The following is a 19674-nucleotide window of genomic DNA, read 5'->3' on the forward strand; positions in this document are numbered from 1 at the left end:
CAATTTGAATTATCTCCTTTGAACAAAAACGTGTTGTGTGAAGGCGTGTCAGGTTTGATTCCCATTGCTGCAGTTCCTCCAAACACAGCTCTGTTGTTGATTACAGACCTACTCTGTTTTTAATCTCATCCGAGATGACATCCAGACAGTGTATTACTCGTTTTAAACTTCAGCATGCTAAAATATGTATCTGAAAATGAAAACATTATAGGTTAGTAATAAGCCACATAGCAGAAAACTGGTAGCTGGCCGACTGTCTGACTTGTAAATAAACAAACTCCATGCGTTGCATGTGTAGCAGAGCTACCGTCCCATCGCCCGAAGGGATGCAACGCTCTGATTGGTTCAGAAACGTACAGTGATGATCAGTCAACACTAGTTGTACATGCAGTAAATGGATAGTATAGACATTTGAAGTACACCAGAGCTAGTAACTGACTATAAATACATTGTTGGTCCCGGCGGTGGAACGCAAGAGGCTAAGAGCGCTTCTTTCCGTTTGATCTGCCATGCAACGTTTAATTTTGACCATGCATGTGCACTTGCACACCAGTTATGTGAACCTCTGCCCATTGGCCATTTCCCCTGATGGAACTCTGCCTCATGACTGATTACAGCAAATCTATTAATTCCCAAGACATAATCGAGTTTAATGCCCTTTAGCCTATATTTGCTTTAAACCTCTGAATATTATTCAGAGGGTATCATGCTAGTTCTAGAGTTGCAAACTTCTGGACTTTTAACTGGAACATTCATTTTGCATAACCGCCTGGCTGTATTTATGTGTGGAGCTGCGTTTTAAAGATGAGCTGAGGTGAAGAGTTGTACTGTATGTCTCCAGGGCAATAGTTGTGTTGCTCTTCTGCTGTCTGGATCTATTTTTAGGGACTTCTGCTGGGGTTCCCAAACTTTGTCACTTTGTCAACGACCCCCAAATTGACACTAATTAGCCCGCGGACCCCCATTTGAAAAGACATGCCATGGACCCCCATAAGAGAAGATTTTTACAGCTCTAGCAGTTATTTTCAACCCGTTTAATTTCAAGGACCCCCAGTTTGACATGCATTAGTCTACGGACCACTATTTAATAGCATTTATATCTCTTGGACCCACAATTTATATTGTAAAATCAATGCTAATTTAACTCTGAGTGTACAAACGCTCTGTGAGTTACAGACCCATAAGGGTCCATTTGGTTCCAAATTATCATTTAGCTGGGTCCCCCTTGGAACTCCCTCAAGTACCCCTGGGGGGGAACCCACTTTGGGAACCACTGCTCTAGGCTCCCTCTCACTACACTCTCTTTTTTCTTCTCTTTCTAACTTAATCTTATCTACACACCACCGTGCACGTGTTCACAAGCGCGCGCACACACACACACACACACACACACACACACACACACACACACACACACACAACATCTACCGGTACACACATTTTTGTACAGTATTGAGAGTTTCCTCTGCAATGCTCAGTCTTTGGGGTACACACAAACGCCTGTGCACAACCTTTCTCTGTGTGTCTTGTCTGTTTCTCTCTCTGTTAAAATTCTCAAAACACTCACAACATAAGACTCTCACACACAATCTGAGTTGCAATCATTAGTCACTGTTTTGTGAAATAACTATTTTTTGGGGTGGATTTATGGGCGGTCTGCGTGTGAATAATAATGTGTATGAGCATAGAACATGGACAAGAAACTTCCGGGAACTTGATTAATGGATTATTTGCCATTCTTGGCGTGGCACGCATGTGCGTAATCTGCATAATGTGTGTCCTTACACGTGAGTGGTACAAATGGAAACACCAAGCTACCTTCTGCACAAGCTAATGTTTAGTTAACAGAGTGTAGCAGCAGGCAGCCACACATTCTGTAGCTCATCCATCGTCATACTGAAGTGGAGCCCAGGACTGAACAATTTAGAGTCTGCCTGCAGTTCCGCAGACAGGCCGATGAACCAGGGAGCTGGAGGGGATGAATGGAGCAACAATGGCTACCATTGTCGAAGCATTTTAAAGCCCATTCTACCAAAGTCTTCTAAATCCTATAACAGTTTTCGGAGAAAACAAAAAATAAATAAAAAACAGTGGTGAGAGAGAAACTGATGAACATCCAAAAGACACGCACATCCCAGACCTACCAGGCTGGATGCTGGATCAATATACAGTATACAAGAATATAAGAGTATATACAGTATACAAAATATACTACTTTTTTATATTTTTTTATATTCTTCTACAATTTGCAGCAAGTTGAGTTAAAAAATTACATATACAATCAAAGATTTGCACACATTTTCACTTTTCTTTACAAAATTGCACATCTACAAGCTCATGTCCATGCTCTTGTCTCACTACTGTACGTTGGCCAGCTGTAGCAACACGACCCACATGGCCAAGGTTCGCCAAGGGTTACTGGGCTTCTTTTTAGCTCTCTTCTGCCCTTAGCAGCTAAAAAGGTTGGGCAAAGTGACAACGACATTACTGTAGAGTGTAGACACATGCCTCCATGTGTCTGTTTTCTACAGACATTAGAATGCTATCCTTTAAGTAGTGTCCCTACTAGCTACTCCGGTATTTCAAAAAAGGTGCAAATGCATCCGTCTGGCCAGATTCCTAAAACAGCCACAGAAGTATAGTCTTTGCTTGTACAATGAATAATTTGAATCCTCCCACACATTTGGTTATGAAATATTCAAAATGTGCTTTACTACCCTGCCGCAAAGCTCTGCACAGCTGTTTACCGCCAGTTGGTAAAACATTAGTCCTCAGCTGAGAGATGAGGTTAAAATAAATGCTTCAATTACTATACAAGGGATAAGAGGGAGTCGGAGTGATTTAAGATTGAATCACGCATGTAAGAGATCAAATCCCCCTCCCCTCCCCACCCCTCTCTCTCGTGCTTGCTCGCTCGCACGCACGCACGCACACACACACACACACACACACACACACACACACATACACACAACGCTTATCTTCTGCCTAAAAGTCCTCTCAGTCAATGCTGTGTACTCAGCAGGTCGGCCTCATGTCACAACATTTACTGTTTGCTCATTCACTTGAATGGACCTTTTTCACAGGTGTGCAACGGCAGGGTAAATACACCTGCAGCTAATGAAAATAATAGGGTGTACTCTTTTGCGCACCAAATTTCATTAATCATATTAACTATTAGCTTACCGGTAGTTTAAACTTTACTTTACTTTATTTGGTTGGTTTGGTCGCAACTCGTACAATTCCAAGTGCTTGTCGGGGTCGGGGGGCAGTTCAAATATGATTATATGTTGGGGTCACGGCCTGTACGGGTTGAGAACCACTGGTCTAGTCATGGGTTTGTGCATGGTGATGATATGTTGGTTGTTAGGCAGATGTACTAGGGTAATAAGGAAATTAAGCAGTGCATGCTTAGTCTCTCAAGAACAGATTCGGAGCTGTGCCACTGAATCTGTCAGCACGGGCATTCAGAATGTGTAAAACATTTTGTTGATGGGAATGAAAACATAGGCGTCCCACCGGAAGAGGAGGGCTGAGGGCTGATCGTCATGGACCCCCATGACGATAAAATATTTAGTCTCTGGGCGTCTGCGTGTGCAGTACTAGATCACATCACTCAGCAATGACCATACAGTAGCAGTCCGCTCATTATAGCCTCAGAGACCGCGGGCGAGAGACACAGAGAGAGAGTGTCATGTAGGGATTGCTAATGGTTCCTTTGGACCATCGAAGTGTGTCTTTGCCTATGTACTTTAGATACCATATTTTGACCATTTGAAATATACATGAATCCCATATTTTCCTATTTTTAATTGCTTTTTAAGTTTTTATACATTTTTAAACATGTTGTATAATGATCGCTATATTTACCCTGTTCATATATTCTCTTCTCTGCTCTGCTCTCTCAATCCCCCACTAAACAGTGCTGTATGGTCTGCCACTATATGTATCCATTGTCAACAAAGAGTGGAGTTATAGTGGAGGTCATGATTTGTTTTGCTACAGTATTTGCCTTTTTTTTTGCTTCTCCACGTTTGATTTGATATCCAAGCTGGCAGCTCCACTGCTGACAGTAGTAGGTATCAGTCCAAGGGTCTGCTATCCAATATGTATTATTCTCTTTCTGTTCCCCTGCCTCGCCTGTCTAATTTTCCACGTCTGTTTTATGTTTTGGCTTTTACCTCAACCCTTTCCTGGATGGGAATTCAACACAGTCAATGGCCACACTTGCTTTCATGTTTATCAACTCAACAGTTTGGCAGGAACCCAGTCATATTTATTTATTTACTTACATTCTAAAAAATAAATGGGTTTAGGAAAGAGTCATTGAATGAGCATCCAACAGCCAATTTAACCACATTTTTTCTCCTCAGGCTGGCAATCCTTACCAGCAGTTACCTGTTTATAGCTATAGGTTATGTTATAGCCTAGGTAACACTTCATTTGATGGTTATGCATAAGATGGACAGTATATGGTCATAACTATGACATGACACTTAAAGCCTTATAACATGACTATAAGGCCTTATTGACCAAATGTGTATTGATGGATGTTTACTACTGTATGTCTTTGTTATGACAACTTGACATTATATAAATAACCTGTCATGAACATGACATAGCAGCAATTTAAATAAATTAGTAGTGTGTTGTTTTAGAGTGCCCTCGCAGAGTGGATCACTAAGCTTAAATATTGTGAATGAATAATTCCCTTCCATGAAGATGTCATTACATTTTATTCCACTTTCATAGTTTTCTTAGTGCTCTGAATCATGCTGCACAAGACGACCAAGTGAGTTTCGTCTGACAGCCGATGGTTTATTTGACAACTGATGAATGTGCCAATGTTATGGTCTACTAATTCAGTGTTACAGAAAATAGACGTGTTACTTTAAGAAAAAGCTTTGTTTCTATCTAGAAAACTAGTGATTTGGTGTGTCATGTGACACGAATATGAATCAAGCTTTAATTTGCTTCAGCTTCCCCCCTTTGCATGCATCCACTGCACACCTGACTCATTTAGGTGCTACTTACAGGGCTGTTTAAATATACAGGCAAGATAAAGTAGCATAGCAACATTTGCATTTTTCTTTCCCCTCTCTCATCTCCCCTCACATTGGTTAATCAGTCTATATAAGTGCAAGCATACTCTAAAGTCTAAACTGTTACATTTTGGCTTCAGTTCATAGTGAGGATGGCCTACAGATTGCCTGGCTGCTACACTTAAAACACTAGCTCATACAGAAGCTAGCAGGCCATAGCGCCTAGAAAAGCTGTGTGTGTGTGTGTGTGTGTGTGTGTGGGCTGAACATGTTTTGTCTGTTTATTAGTGTGCCTTTGTGTGTTTAGATAAGAGCTCACAATCTGTGTGTGCGTGCGCACGCATGCACGTGCACATGCAGGCATGTGGACTGAAAATGCTAAGCTTTGTCTGTTTATTGGCTTGTCTTTGTGTTTAGGTAAGAGCTCACGACCTGGGTTTGTGGGCGTGCGTGAGTGCTTGCGTGCACCCCAGGATATCAATGTCCTCCATTAGATGTTATGCATCATTGAAAGGGACTAGAGTGTGTCAGAGCAAATTATAAATGATACTGTCTATAATGTCCCAGTGTGGCCAGTCACTAATGGGATTGGGAAAGCTTCAGGGAAAGGGAGGGATGGAGAGAAGACGATAAGACCAACATTGACTTTCATGGAGTAATGGTCCATAAAAGGGGTGGGAGGATATAGTATTTCAAATTGTATCGCGATAAAAACACTCAGCATAATTTTATTGTGGCAAATTTCCATTATCGGCATAATCATTAATATCCTCACATGTGCCTGAATATCCTCAGGAGTGATTTGAAAAGGCGCTGTAGCTCTATGACGGGCAAGTGTTACTTCAGAGGCAGTGGGCAGTGCCAGTGGGCACATACAGTAAGTACACTGCTATACAGGCAGAACTAAAGCCAGAACATGTGAACATGCAGACATTTTTGCACTTCGGTCCATCTTGAAAAGGACCAATGTTTTGTACGCCTAATTCTCTTGGCCAGTGTTTCCCAAACATTGCAGACCCGATTGTATTGGTCGCAACGTGCACATTAATATCCTGTTTTGTTTCCTACACAAATGTTCAGAAAATAGTGAGAATAGCAGATCTGCAAGCTAACACAGCTCATCACGACATCTTTAGACCTTGTGGTTCATTCTTGTATTGTTGTAAGTTTGGCTCCCGGGGAGTAACACAAAGTTTCTGTTTTGAATCTCGAGCCGAGCTGAATAAGTTAGGGAACCCCTTCTCTGGGCCAGCAGTACAAGTTCAAAGGAGTACCGAACAGACTCACACAATGTTGATGTGTGTTTTATTTATTTAGCCTATCCTTTATTTATGGGATTCTTATAATTTATGATATTGTTATTTAAGATGTTTTCATTGTTTTATTTTTTGCATTCATTCTGCTGTCCTTGCTGTACTCTACCTCTGTGATCTGAAAACGGAAGTAGTTAATAATTTACTGAGCATTTACAACACATAACTCACTGTACCATGTGAATGCTTGGATATCAGGTTGATCACTTATATTTATTCATTGTGATTACCTACACTACTGGGTATTGACCAGAGTTTTCAGACATTTATATTTTACATTGATAATCATGACATGAAACGTCTCGCTTACATTTTCTATGAAGCCCATGAAAAGGATGTGCTTTGCCAGGAGGATATCTTTAAGCAATTTGAATGTGGCCCCATACAGCTAGGATATATAATATGAGATTGTTGAATGTTTTTTTTGGCACCCATACACACATTCAAACAACAAGCTCTGTATAATCATCTCCTGAGAAGGGACCAAACATGGTGTGGCTCGTTAGTCGTTACTAACCTTCCGGCAGAACTTCTAAATGTTTGACGGACTGTCATCCGGCCCTCCACAGAATGTGCAGATAAACATCCTTTATCTTCCCCTATGATAACTCTGACGGTTTTACCTCCGACTCTGAACGAGGAGCTGGTGCTCTCCATCCAGGAGGAGGAAGTGATGTGAGCTGATGTTGTCTACATGCTGTTAAGGTGCTACAGTTATGGGTGGCTTTCCCACTGCCGTTGTGCGTGGTAGGGGCACATGCATATAAGGCATACGTGGTTGGCATTTAGTGTATGATTTATCTTTATTCTTTCAATGTGTGAGGTGGCTTTAATAAGCAATATACATAGTTATGCAGTTATGAATAACTAAGTCCGCAATCCATCTCAGGTGTTGGGCTTTTCAACTCCAGATTTGGTGTGTAATGCTTACAATGCCGCATTACTGAAGTTTGCACATACTGTATGTTATTCATATTATTCTTACTGAGTATTTTCTTTGCCACTGTCACCATTATAGACAAGAGGAGGTTACTGTAGGTCCTTAAAGGATGAATTGTGGATGTATGGAAAGGTAGCCTTACAAAGGAGGAGTTTCTGTAAAGTCCACAATACACTTGTACAAATGCATACAGGCATTATATTTACAAAATAAGTTGTTTGTTGCCAGTCCAAAACCCTAAACTATACTATTCTACAGTATGTTGTCTACTACATCACAACTTGGCAAACTGAACTTTAGTTTTTTAATTTGCTCGTCACAGATGATGATGACAGACTCTCCATCTCCATTGTAGCGCACATGTTACAGGCAAGCACATCACATCACATTGGCCTCCATGACACTTTGTATAAATTAGTGGTAACCTTAGCCTTTATATTGTAACTTGTATGATGGAAGTGGCCTGTGCATGTTATCAGTCTGTCTGTGAGCACTCTGTGACTGTAGGGCCTTTATAGGAAATAATATTTATAATTGAGCGCCTCTGTATACAAAAACATACAGTGTGTTATTAGAGGGCTGTAGCAGTTCTCTCGGGCATGCATGTGCTACATACAGTATTTTACTCCTACACACAGTCACATTCTCACACAAACATTTGCATAATGTACAGACACACATACTGTATGCCCGTCTCTCTCTCTCTCTCTCCCACTCCATCCTCACTCATTTCCTGTCCATAATGATATGCTATTCTGTCAAACACTAACGAGGCCTGGCCCTCATATACTGTAGATTGGCATGACAATCTGTGACCTATGACAGACCATAACGTCTGGCTGATGATGATGATGTTGGATAATGTCCTGCTATGTGGGGTAGCCCTGGAAGTGAACCGCGGAAGATTAATGGGTCTTGTGTGTGTGTGTGAGTGCATAGGTGGGTCCGCAGAGTATTCAGAGTTGCACTCGTCAGCATGTTTCCATTACTACCCACCCTGTGCATTTGTTTGTCTGCCTTAATGTTTAGATATACTTCATACTATGCATGTGTGTGCGTTTAGGTGGCGGTGCTGTGTACAGTATGTGTGTGTGTGTGCTTCCTGTCTGTGTGTGCATTTTAAGCCTGTTCTATGGCCACTTGAAGTACGTATGTTTCCCCTCTATTGAAACATACTTGGGTCCATTCCTTTGTGGTTGTATAGAGGCATGTGGGAATATTTTGTCAGATATCATGAAAGACTATTTTGAAATTTGAAAAATAAAACTGTTTTATAAATGTATAAAGAGCCTGGAAAAATAGTTGGCTACGCAATGTTGTTGGCTATTGATTTAGTTAATGCAAAACAAAAACTCTTGAGAGCAACACGTGATTAGTCGTTGTTGATGCAGCGTAACTGGTAGTTATAATCTATCAGTTGAACTAGTTTCCACAATACCCAAATCGAGCTGGATGCAAACGTCACAACATTTGATGTCTTGCATCAACACATTTGATGATGGAACATGGGGGAATTGGCACTGGTCAGCCATGCGAAAAGCAAAAAAACATCTCGTCCTCCAAGGCTTCTCAACTGACTGCTGGTGTCAACGCGTATTTCACGCCTGATGTAAGGCCAGGTCCTACTGGTGCTTTTTCTTGTACTACGGCAAGACAACAACCCACGCAACAGTTTGGCCTGAAATTTGGAATGGAATTATACCAGTCTACAGTATGTGCTATGCTTTATTTTTGCTACACTGTTTTAGGACAAAAAGGAGTACGAGTATTATTGCGCTGAATGATCATTGGTGTTGGAACTCTGTTCATGAACAAAACACACCAACTGAATTATATACACTTACAGAAGCTTAGATTGGAAGCATGTATTTTGCTGCTGGGTACGTATGTTACCCCACATTATGGGATATAGCTGCTGATTCACAAAGCCGTTTCTGGCCTGTGCACGCCCGTAGGTACTGTATAAAACAATGTTTTACACAACCATTGCGCTTAGGTGGCCCTCAGTTGAGAATGTATGGTTAAATACAAAGCCTCTCTCTCTCTCTCTCTCTCTCTCTCTGTCTCTCTCTCTCTGTATGTGTGTATTGAATTTGGGATCGATACAATTGCAACTGTGAAAGGAATATAATAAATAATTACATACATTCATTTATAAATACATGAGAAAAATCCCTGTGTATTATTTTCAAGTCTGTGTGAATGGTCCCTATGGTCATGGAAACTTAAAAAACAAACATCAAACTTTGCATTTACCGTGCAAGGTACGGAGTCTCTCTCTCTCTCTCTCTCTCTCTCTCTCTCTCTCTCTCTCTCTCAAAAATCAATAATTCACCTCTTATTTATAACTAGTGGCTGTCTCCCCTGGCTGTCGCATGCAGTACACTGTTGAGACAGGTTCTTTCTGAGGAATAGAGGGAATCGGAGGGGAAGGGGAAGGAAAAATTCAGAGAGGCAAAGAAAGAAACTGGAGAAAAAAAAGACGTGACAGAGAGGATAGGAGAAATGAGAAGATGCGCATGAGGAAGAGATGTGAGAGCGCCTACCGTACGTGTTTAGGAAAAGTGCTCATCTAATTCTATATCTATTCTCTATGTATGCTTACAGTGTTAATTTTGTTCACTACTGTTTTCAACCTGATGCAGCATGTGGTTCTTTGATAAAGAATTCCATCAAATGTCTCTGCACAGGATGTGGCTTAATGACCTCAGTCACATGGTAGCAAGGCATGACTTGCCTACTCGGCTATTCTTCTGGGAAAATCCTTTGTTCTATGCTGTAATTACTCTTGCATGCACATGGGTGAGTGGGATTTTTTTAAATTATTATATATTTATTTATTTTGGCGCACACACTCACTCACAGATAATCCTTGACAGCAAGGGCCTAATTAGACGGACGGACTCTGCATCCTTATTGTAGCCCACACATTGCAGAAAAGCACATCATGTTGGCCTCCATGACACTTTGTATTAATTAGCGGTAACCTTAGAGATCCTCTCATCCTTTGCATTGACCCTGAAATACAATACAATGATGAGACCATCAACACGCAAACATTCATAAAGCATCTGTGTACACACACACACGTGTCAAATTTGAAGTCGGTGGGGGGGAACGGTTCTTGAGTTGGATGGATTACAGACGTACAGAGACGTGACGCATTTATAGATGCACGTATCATGGAAACGGCACTTTGAAAGAAACACAACAAGCTGTTGACATAATACGTATGCAGCACAGGCAACACATTTCCAACCAAACACAATTACAGACTGCATTGCACACACCAGCAAGATGGACCTCAGCAATAGGAACACACATTTTGGTTTCCCAACACCTCTTTGCTTCAATTTTGGTTTCATCCTCCATCATTTCTACATCAGTTTAATATTTCTGGGGTCCGTTCTTGCTGGCGTGTAATGATGATGAAGTTGAGTTGGAAATGGATTGCCTGTGCTGCGTTTATGTTTACAGCCTGATGTTTTTTCTTGCTTTTAAAGTGCTGTTTGAACTCGGTGCACTACCTTAACAGCACTACTACATATGCACTACTACTAGAAGCCTAACCTCGCCTCACCAGGGTTTCCACCTCGGGGGAAAGCCCGGTCTCTGTTCCAAAAGTGCCGTGTGAACCGGTCTGGAACGGATGATATCGTTACGTCATGTTGTAGTCATTGTTTTGTAGTCATCAGGCAGGAACAATCAAACGGAACTTCCATTTCCCTCAAACCGGAAGAATAACAATAAAAGCTCTCGTAGCCTGTAGCTTTTATTGAGAAAAATCGGTTTGAGGGAAAAGGACTACAAAACAATACTACAACATGACGTAGCGTTATCCGCTGCCGACCGGTTCATGAACCCGAAATGGAATGGTGCCTAGGCTACTAGAAGCCTACTTTGTTATGTTGGCATTGTTTCTTGCCTGCCTGACTCTTTTTGAGCCACCTGAAAAGCGCATTAAAACCTTAGAAGCATATTCCTAGTTTGCATTCCTACTGTTAAAGTATACGTTGATCTAAGTTTCTTTTTAGTTGTTTAGTAAAACAAATACACATAATGAAGCTTAGGTTCCTACCTACAGTATGTCCTGTTTGTCACATCACCCCACAAAAAAAGAAAAAAGACTGCAGAGTATTAGTGCAGCATGCAAGGAAAAGTGTGAATTGGTAACATTGTTCAATGGCTTAATCTGTAGCTTACTCTGTCTTGTTAATTTTCCTTTGTCAGAGGAACTAAGAACACACACACGCCTTTCTGTGTGGAGTTTGCATGTTCTCCCCGTGTCTTGTCAGTATAACCAAAGACAAATTCGACCCCAGTCAGTTTGCCTACAAAAAGGGTTGTGGTACAGAGGATGCGGTTGTCACACTGGTCCACTTAATTACAAAACACCTAGATAAGTCAAATAAGAATCATGCGAGAGTGCTATTCTTAGACTTTTCTTCAGCTTTCAACACAATACAGTCTGATATACTAGTGTAAAAAATGGTACAGTTGGAACTGAATCCATACTTAATTCACTGGTATGCTTCTTTTCTTACTAACAGAGTACAGAGGGTGAAAGTGAACACAACCCTCTCATCAGCATTAACTACTAATGTTGGTGCTCCCCAGGGTTGTGTGTACTTTGTACTTTTCACCCTCTATACTGACAGCTGTCCTATTGAGGAATGCCTGTCTGAATGTTGCACTGACACACCAGACCAATACATTCTAAAATACTCAGATGATACAGTTTTGATTTCTCTCCTAGATAGTTCCAGTGATCCTGGACTGCACCAACACAGAGTAAACTAGAAAAAGTGCCCTTCCGGGCACAGGTCTCCACCAGGTTATCCACAGATCCGTGCAGTTAGAGGTAAAAACACTTTTCGGCCAGTTATAGCGCCACCTTGAGGCTGAGTTGAAATTGTTCATGTGGCATTTCGTCCTCGGCCTAGTGGGAATGTGGGTGCACAATTTCACGGAAATCACGCGATGTGTTCATGATTTGCAGCATTTTGTTTGAAACTGAGCACTCCTGTGAACTTTGGAAGCCAATCTTAACCAATCAGGATGGAGTCTGATAAATCTGAAAGACCCGTTTCGTTGAATGGCTCTAGAGAGACTGTGTACCAATTTGCGTGATGTTTGGACAAAATCTGTAGGTGTACTGTGCAAAGACTTGTTTTGCACAAAGCGGCCTCCTGGTGGCGCTATAACAGGCCGTTCTGGAAAGTTTGGGGCAGAGGTTCATCGTTGGCATCCAGGGAGTGTGTGCGCAAAATATGGCATCGACCGGGTTAACGGTGGCCGAGATTAGCTGTTCACGGACACACGGACACACGGACGGACGGACGGACGGACACACGGACGGACGGAGTGCAAAACATACTCTCCCCACATGCCTTCGGCCTGGTGGAGACAATAAGGTGGTTGAATGGAGTGATAACAACGCTCTCATCATTAACACAAAAAAGACAGAAGAGATTGTTTTTGGTACACCACCAGAGATACACAGATCCCCCATTACTATTCATGGTGAACCGATCAACCAGGTATGTTCGTACAAATACCTAGGAGTAGTAATAGACCATATTTTGTCATGGAAAGATCAGATTGATTCAGTGTGTAAGAAAACAAAGCAAAGAATCTACTTCCTTCGCCGTCTAAGATCCTTCGGTGCTAGTAGACGGATTCTTCTTTTGTTTTTCACTTCTGTTATTATGAGTGTTCTTCAGTACTGTAGTACCACCTGGTATGGATGTTTGTCTGCAGTCCTAAAGTCACAACTGCTGCAACAACTGAACATTTGTTCAAAGATTGTTGGACAACAACTTCAGAAACTTTATACATCCACATATGATAACAGCATCCTAAGGTTAGCAAGGAATATCACCTCTAATACTATAAGCATGTGTTGTATGGAGAATATAGGTTGCTACCTTCAGGAAGGAGATAAGGTGTACCAGCATACAATAAGGTCAGACTAAAGAGGTCCTTTGTCTACCAGTCGACCTTGAGGCTTAATCAGGAGATGTAGTAGCCACAGGATAATCTAAGCGGTGGATATTGCTCATGTCTTTATGTATGTAAATTGTCTTGTTATTTGTGTTTTGTATATGTGTTTCTGCATACTTGGCTGCTGTGTCGCAAGACAAATTTCAGTGTGAACTGACAATAAAGTACTATATCATATCATATCATATCATCCCCTAGGGTAGATACCCTCACCAAAACATGCCGTAATCCTGGTCTCTAAAACTACCTCCCCCTGGCCAGCCGGGGCGCCTGATGGAGGGGAAAGGAACTGGTCGGAATAACGTGTCCCTTCCACGCGCTATGTCCGGCCGGGGAAATTCCCCTCTGTCAGGTGAAAAGAAGCAGCTTGGACTCCTCATGCATAGAAGGAGGCATGAGGTCAGTCCGCTGCCCCCCCAGGTTGGCAGAGGAAGTGTAGCGCCCAGGATTACATTAGATAATTGGCACTGGGTGAAAAGAAAACTGGGTTACAAAATCGTGGGATAAAGATTTAAAGTAAAAAAAAAAAAAAAAAACACACACACACACACACACACACACACACACACACTTAGAGACACTTTGCCCGTCATCTGGTTATGTGCAAGCTACCCCTGTGAGTAACAATAATAAGGCAGACATTCCCTGGCCGATCCAAGATGAAAGATTTATTAACACATAGATAAAGAGAGGATGAGAGGCGGGGAGAAGTGAAAGGAGGAGAGGAGGAGTGCAAGGAAGGGATGATGCAGTTGAACACCATGAAGACAGTGAAAGGCATAAAAACAAACGTGTGTCCTTATTGTCCATTCAGTCCTTTTGTATACTTGCCACACAAAGGCAAGATTTGAGTCTCTTTTCTTTCGTCGCCAGTCCAGTTTTGCAGAGTCTTTCCAGGAAAATAGCAACATAACCCCAAAAATAAAATGCTTACGACTAGAGCTAGGCTATCGCCAAATAGAATTTAGCAAACAATTATCCCCCATTGAAGTGTTTTCACCATATAGCAATTGCCTCATGCAAAGGTTTTTTTTTCCACCCTTTGCTTTCAGTGTTTAATTTGGTAGGGTTTTAACATTCCAAAGCCTGCCTTTAAAACCACATTCATTTTTACTTCCTATTCTAAAGCACGTCACATGCCAACAGTTACTTTACGCAGATTGGTTTGGAGCTAATCAACCAGCACTGAAATGGAAAACAAATATACAGTATATAGCAATTTAGCAAAGCTGTACAAGGAGATGTTTGCTCCATCTCTCTGTCTGTCTAAGTCTCTAAGACAAGAAGGCTTCGGCAGCTATTGTTTATTAAAGGTTCAAAGCCGTGCTTAAAGGGTAAGTCCGTGCACTTGGTTTCAGCAGCAGTCCATAATCAGATCTCCGAAGCTCTCTGCATTTCAACTCAATCCTGTTCCCCCTAGTTGGGTTCTTACTGAGTTACTCTCTCTCTCTCTCTCTCTCTCTCTCTCTCTCTCTCTCTCTCTCTCTCTCTCTCTCTCCTCTTCTTCCCTCTCGTATGCAACTCCCCCCAAGCCAGACTTGGCAGTACGCACAAATCCCCCTAAGTGCTTTTCGTTCTCTCTTTTTGTTCATGGCCCTAATCCTTATCTCTCTACTTTGGCACTTGTCTTGTTGCTCTCTCCTCCCCTATGACTATTTGTCGCTTGCCTTCTGTACAAGAACCGTGCCTACTCTGTCAGCCTGCTACATCAGGAGAGAGACTACACCTTCACACAGTGCATTGGTTTGTGGCAAGGTTGTGTGCAAGGTTGAGGGAATAGACCTGGGCAAAAGCAGGATATAGCATATCATTTGAATTTGGTTTGAAATAGTTAAAACAGGTACAGTAGATATGTCTTACTAATGGCAAAAGCAATGTCATAGCCTCTGAAATAGGCACATAATTTGCTAAGATAAAAACTAATAATTCAGACTACTATTTTGCTCAGGTCTGGTGCTGGATGCAGTGGGAGGTGCTGAGGGTTAGAAAATTGAGTGAGTGAGATTGGACAGTGTCTGTTGGGTCTGTCTGTCACTAAGGCAACCCTGTAGGCGTGTCTGAGAAAACAGACATGATAGAGTCTGTCTCCCCCGCCCTCTGCTGTGATTGGTTGTGCAGCTTGGGTGGGTGCTCCACCCCTAGCAGCAAACCCGGTCCCAGGTGTCCGTGCACTGCCCCGCTTCCCGGCCCCGCCCTGAGTCTGCCGTTCTGCTGCTCCCTGATAGGCTCCAGAAAGGCCACATGCTTGTTGGTACTGACCTTACGGCCGGGCCCCTCGGTCGTGGCGGGCGGGGTGGGTGTGAGGATGGAGGACTGCGCACTGCCCACACCGCCGGCTTCATTCCCTGGGCTGGTGGCGGCAGCGGCCGGGGTTGGGGCCTTGCCACAGCGTGTGGGGCAGTGGCAGGGTGTCAGGAAGAGGTACATAAGTACCACCACCAGGCTGACAACGCAGCCCAGCAGGGTGGTGAAGCCCGTGTTGAAAGGCTCCTCATGTTCGGACATGCCCTGCGGATATGCCACGGTCACGTTGACCTCCCGTGTCTCGTTGCGCTGCCGCCGGCGGTCCTGTGCCATGCACCAGTAAACGCCTGAGTCCTCGGTTCGTGCAGCTACGATCTCCAGGCTGCCGTTGGCGTACATCTTCAGCGAGCCATTGTTTCCCGGTGGCGCCACATATTCCTGGTTGGGCGACACCCACATGAAGGTGACGTGCCGCCCCGGGAAGGTTGTCGAGCAGTTTAAGATCACCCCCTGGCCGACGTAAACCAAGACGTCGCTCTCCCGCTGAAGCAGTTGATTCATCTCGGTCAGGCTGCAGTTCTCAAAATAGCGTCCGTGCAAGAAGAAGCGCACGGTGCCTCTCTGTATCCCGTAGACGAGGCAGGTGTGCTCCTGTCTGTAGTCCCACACTGAGGCGTAGCCCTTTTGCTCCCAGTAGCGGAACAGCGCGTACATGGAGCACTCGCACACCAGGGAGTTGTTATGGAGGTAGAGTCCACTCTGGACTGTTGAGGGTAAGTTTGATATGTCCTCCAGAGGCAGCTTGGGCAGGCGGTTGGAGGACAGGTCCAGCAAAGACAGATGTGGGTGGCTGTGCTCCTGGATGGAAAAAAACGGGAAGTCGGTGAGTCGGTTGTGGCTTAGATAGGCCTTGCGGAGGCTGCCCAGCCCGATCAGGGCCCTGCTTTCCACACGGGCGATGCGGTTGTTGAAAAGCAGTAGCTCCTCCAATTCTGACATTTCTAAGAAGTAGTGCTCCTCCAACACTTGGAGCTGATTTGAGGAGAGATCCAGGGTCCGGAGCAGAGTCCCAGAACCATTCTGGAAGGCCCCCGGTTGAATTTCCCTCAGCTGGTTGTGTGCCAGGCGCAGCACTTCCATTCGCGGGAGCCCTCCAAAGCTGCCCTGATACAGACATGCTATGCGATTATGGCTAAGATCCAGAGTGACAGCGGAAAGTGGCATCTCACTGGGTACCTGCTCCAGTCTCTGGGCAGTGCAGCTGAGGATGTCAGAAGCACATAGGCAGCCAGCAGGGCAGACGCTGCCTTTGGCAGGGCTCAGCTGGGCGAACAGGACACAGGCCAACAGTGCGATAGCAGACCACCATGATGGTGGAAATGTTGCCGCTGCCACCACCACACCCTGTCCACTGTGACCATCAGTGCACCACATGGTGTAAATAAACACCAGGCACTGGCCACAGGCAGTCTAGCCCGTGCACTGCTTCAACCTCCTTTAGGATGGTCTGGGGTTTTTTTCTGTTCTGTTTTGGATTGTTGTTTATTTGTCTTTACTTCATTTCTTTACTCCACCCCCCCCCCCTATGAATAATAATTGTTTTATTTATATGCCTGATTTACAGTAAGCTATGGGCAAATCAATTAGCCCATGGAGAGCTTTATATCCCCTACTTTTTTGTCATGCATTAATCATTTTACAGAGGTGTTTGTGTTCACCCGTTTACGCTTGGTTCCATGGGCAGAGAACTGTTCAAATCCCTCTCCCTCAGTCTCCGTCATTTTCAGGACAAGGTAGTAAAAAACGGCTCATTTGATGCATTCATTCAAAGCCACAGACCACAAACTGAAGAGTCAGCATTATGTATGCGTAGCCCTTTTTATTCCAGGTCCCGGTGCGCACTCAGGCGTGAACGTTTGTTTTGCCCGACACCCGTTAATGTCAAACCAATCGACTGCATCCGTATCCACCTACAGTATCAACAGAACAGCGAGCTGTGTGCCAGAGCCATGTACAGGGGTGGACTACATTAAATTAAAAAAAGATACAGTTCATCCAGGTGTGTCTGGATCAACGAAAAAATCCCAAGAGATCAGGAGTACAGCCAGAGCTGTCTTTTCTCTCTCAGCAATACATAACTAATTTAAGAGTGTCAAGGTAAGAAGGGTTGGAATACTGGGAGGGATAGAGACAAACTAAAAGTAATTAACTAATGGAATACAGTTGAGTCACAACAAACTCATCCAAATGGTGTGGTGACAGTGGTGGCACATTGTAAAATTCCCTATTTTTGTCTGCTGGACATTAATTTTATTCCAGTGACATGAAACTGTAAAACCAACCAGACCAACCAGAGTCATTTGTATATATGATCCAAATCATAGCATGTTTCCCCCCTCACCTCTCAGTAGTTCATTTAACAATAGCACAGGGCCATCTCATTGTAGATCCACAATTGTGAAATATATCCTTTGAATGCAAAATAATGTTCTTGATCATCAGATCCTGTTTGTCACTGTAGTCTTATTAAAGTCCATGTTACCCAGAGTCTTTTCTTTGTTGGCCGGAGAATCAAATACTTCAAGTTGTCCTCTCGATGTACCTCTGCAGATTTGTCATAAAATGTCACTCAAGAACCATTTTAAATTCTTATGTGCGTTGTTTCTTGTAGTGTTCTTTTTTTGTCATCAGATAAAAGTTCTCCTCCTCACCTTCTCTGTTCTTGTCTCGTATTTCTGTTTCGCTCACAACTCCCTTAACGTGACACAAATCTTGTCTGTAGTTGCATTGTCTTTTGTTTGTACCCACACCAAGTTAGTTTTTTCTTTTTGTGAATCACGGTCCCAGCTGTGTTTTGCCCACGCCCACGGAAATAGCTTTTTCCCCCCCGAAGAAGTCAGCGCTTCGTGCACATGGCTGCACTCTGTCTCACAGACGTATGGGAGGTTTCAAATACCTACTTATGTTAAAGAGGCACTCGCGTGGACTCACACGCATCTTTTCGTCTCTCCCACTCTTGTCCCATCTGTCTCTCTCTCGTATGTCTCGTTCTCTCCACCAGCCAGTTTGTACAGAGTCACTCTTTTTATAGCAGGCGAGTGGGTGAGTGTTCCGATCAAGGCTCATGCAAAGTATCACCGGGCTTTCAGCCCGTTCTGTGAAATCCCTGGCAACCTGAAGCCGACCCTCCCTCTTTGCCCTGTCTTTTAATGTGTCATCCTTTCATCTCCATGACTCCAAAATCAAGAGCTTGGGCGTCAAATACAAAGATAAAGTTCCCTGTTAGTAATTCCTCTCTGTTCCACTGTGCTGACACCAGGTGTGGTGTAATGGCCTTTCGATATATCCTGAAATGAAGAGTGCATTTCTGTGTTGTCTGCTGTCAGATGTTGCTGTGTGGGTGCGCGGGTGTCTTAAGCTCCATCCAGTAGGTGTTGACTGGCAGGCTTTGAGCCGAGACCTGGACTGTATCTCTGCAGCCTCTGGTGCTTTCTCCTGCTCTTACTACTCTCTCTTCCTCCTCTCTGATTTAATCCTCCTCCCTCACACCCCCCATCCTCCTGCCTCAGTCCCTCCCTCATCTCGCGCAGCCTTCCATTCACCAAGCTTTGCTCCTGCCTCTCTCTCTCTCTCTCTCTCTCTCTCTCTCTCTCTCCAGCTTGTGACTATAGGAGGAGCATGTACAGGAGAATGGTGAAGGGTTTTGATTGGCCAGTGTGAGGGGGTGATCATTAACATATGTGGAAAATATAAGAACGGAATTACCTCTCCTCCCTGTAGCGTTATTGGGATTGTCCTTACCCTCCCTTGTACTGTACTATGTAGTATTCATGGTGCTCTAGTATATTGAATATAAATTGTCATTTATCTCCACTTATTTCAACCATATACAGATGCTGTTTGTTTAAGAGGTTGTACACCGTTCAGTCCATTATATAGATTGATGAGCTAACAGTAGTTGCTGTTTAATCTCTCTCTCTCTCTCTCCCTCTCTCTCTCTCTCTCTTATGGATATCTATTGTGTAGTTCTATGCCTATTGGCCCTGGCATTGATATTAGTATTCTGCTGTTAGGCAACACAACTATAATGTCCTTGAAAATACGCAGTATTACTGGAAAACATGTTATGTGT

General features: G+C 43.5%; 2 protein-coding genes across 4 annotated transcripts in view; one reads left to right on the plus strand and one right to left on the minus strand.

Moving 5' to 3' along the window:
• Positions 1-19674, plus strand: part of rnf123 (ring finger protein 123) — a 187343-nt gene that overhangs the window by 115368 nt on the left and 52301 nt on the right. The window lies entirely within an intron of this gene.
• On the minus strand, positions 13953-19032 carry amigo3 (adhesion molecule with Ig-like domain 3). Its single transcript, XM_083771408.1, has one exon. The coding sequence runs from the start codon at positions 16974-16976 to the stop codon at positions 15333-15335; it is 1644 nt and encodes a 547-aa protein (XP_083627534.1). The 5' UTR covers positions 16977-19032; the 3' UTR covers positions 13953-15332.

Source organism: Protomyctophum parallelum (genome assembly GCF_964188405.1).
Source record: "Protomyctophum parallelum genome assembly, chromosome: 8".
Lineage (NCBI taxonomy): Eukaryota > Metazoa > Chordata > Actinopteri > Myctophiformes > Myctophidae > Protomyctophum > Protomyctophum parallelum.

What these genes read in the sequence shown, in the direction of transcription:
- amigo3 (XM_083771408.1), bottom strand. Translation starts at nt 16,976, where the DNA reads ATGTGGTGCACTGATGGTCACAGTGGACAGGGTGTGGTGGTGGCAGCG.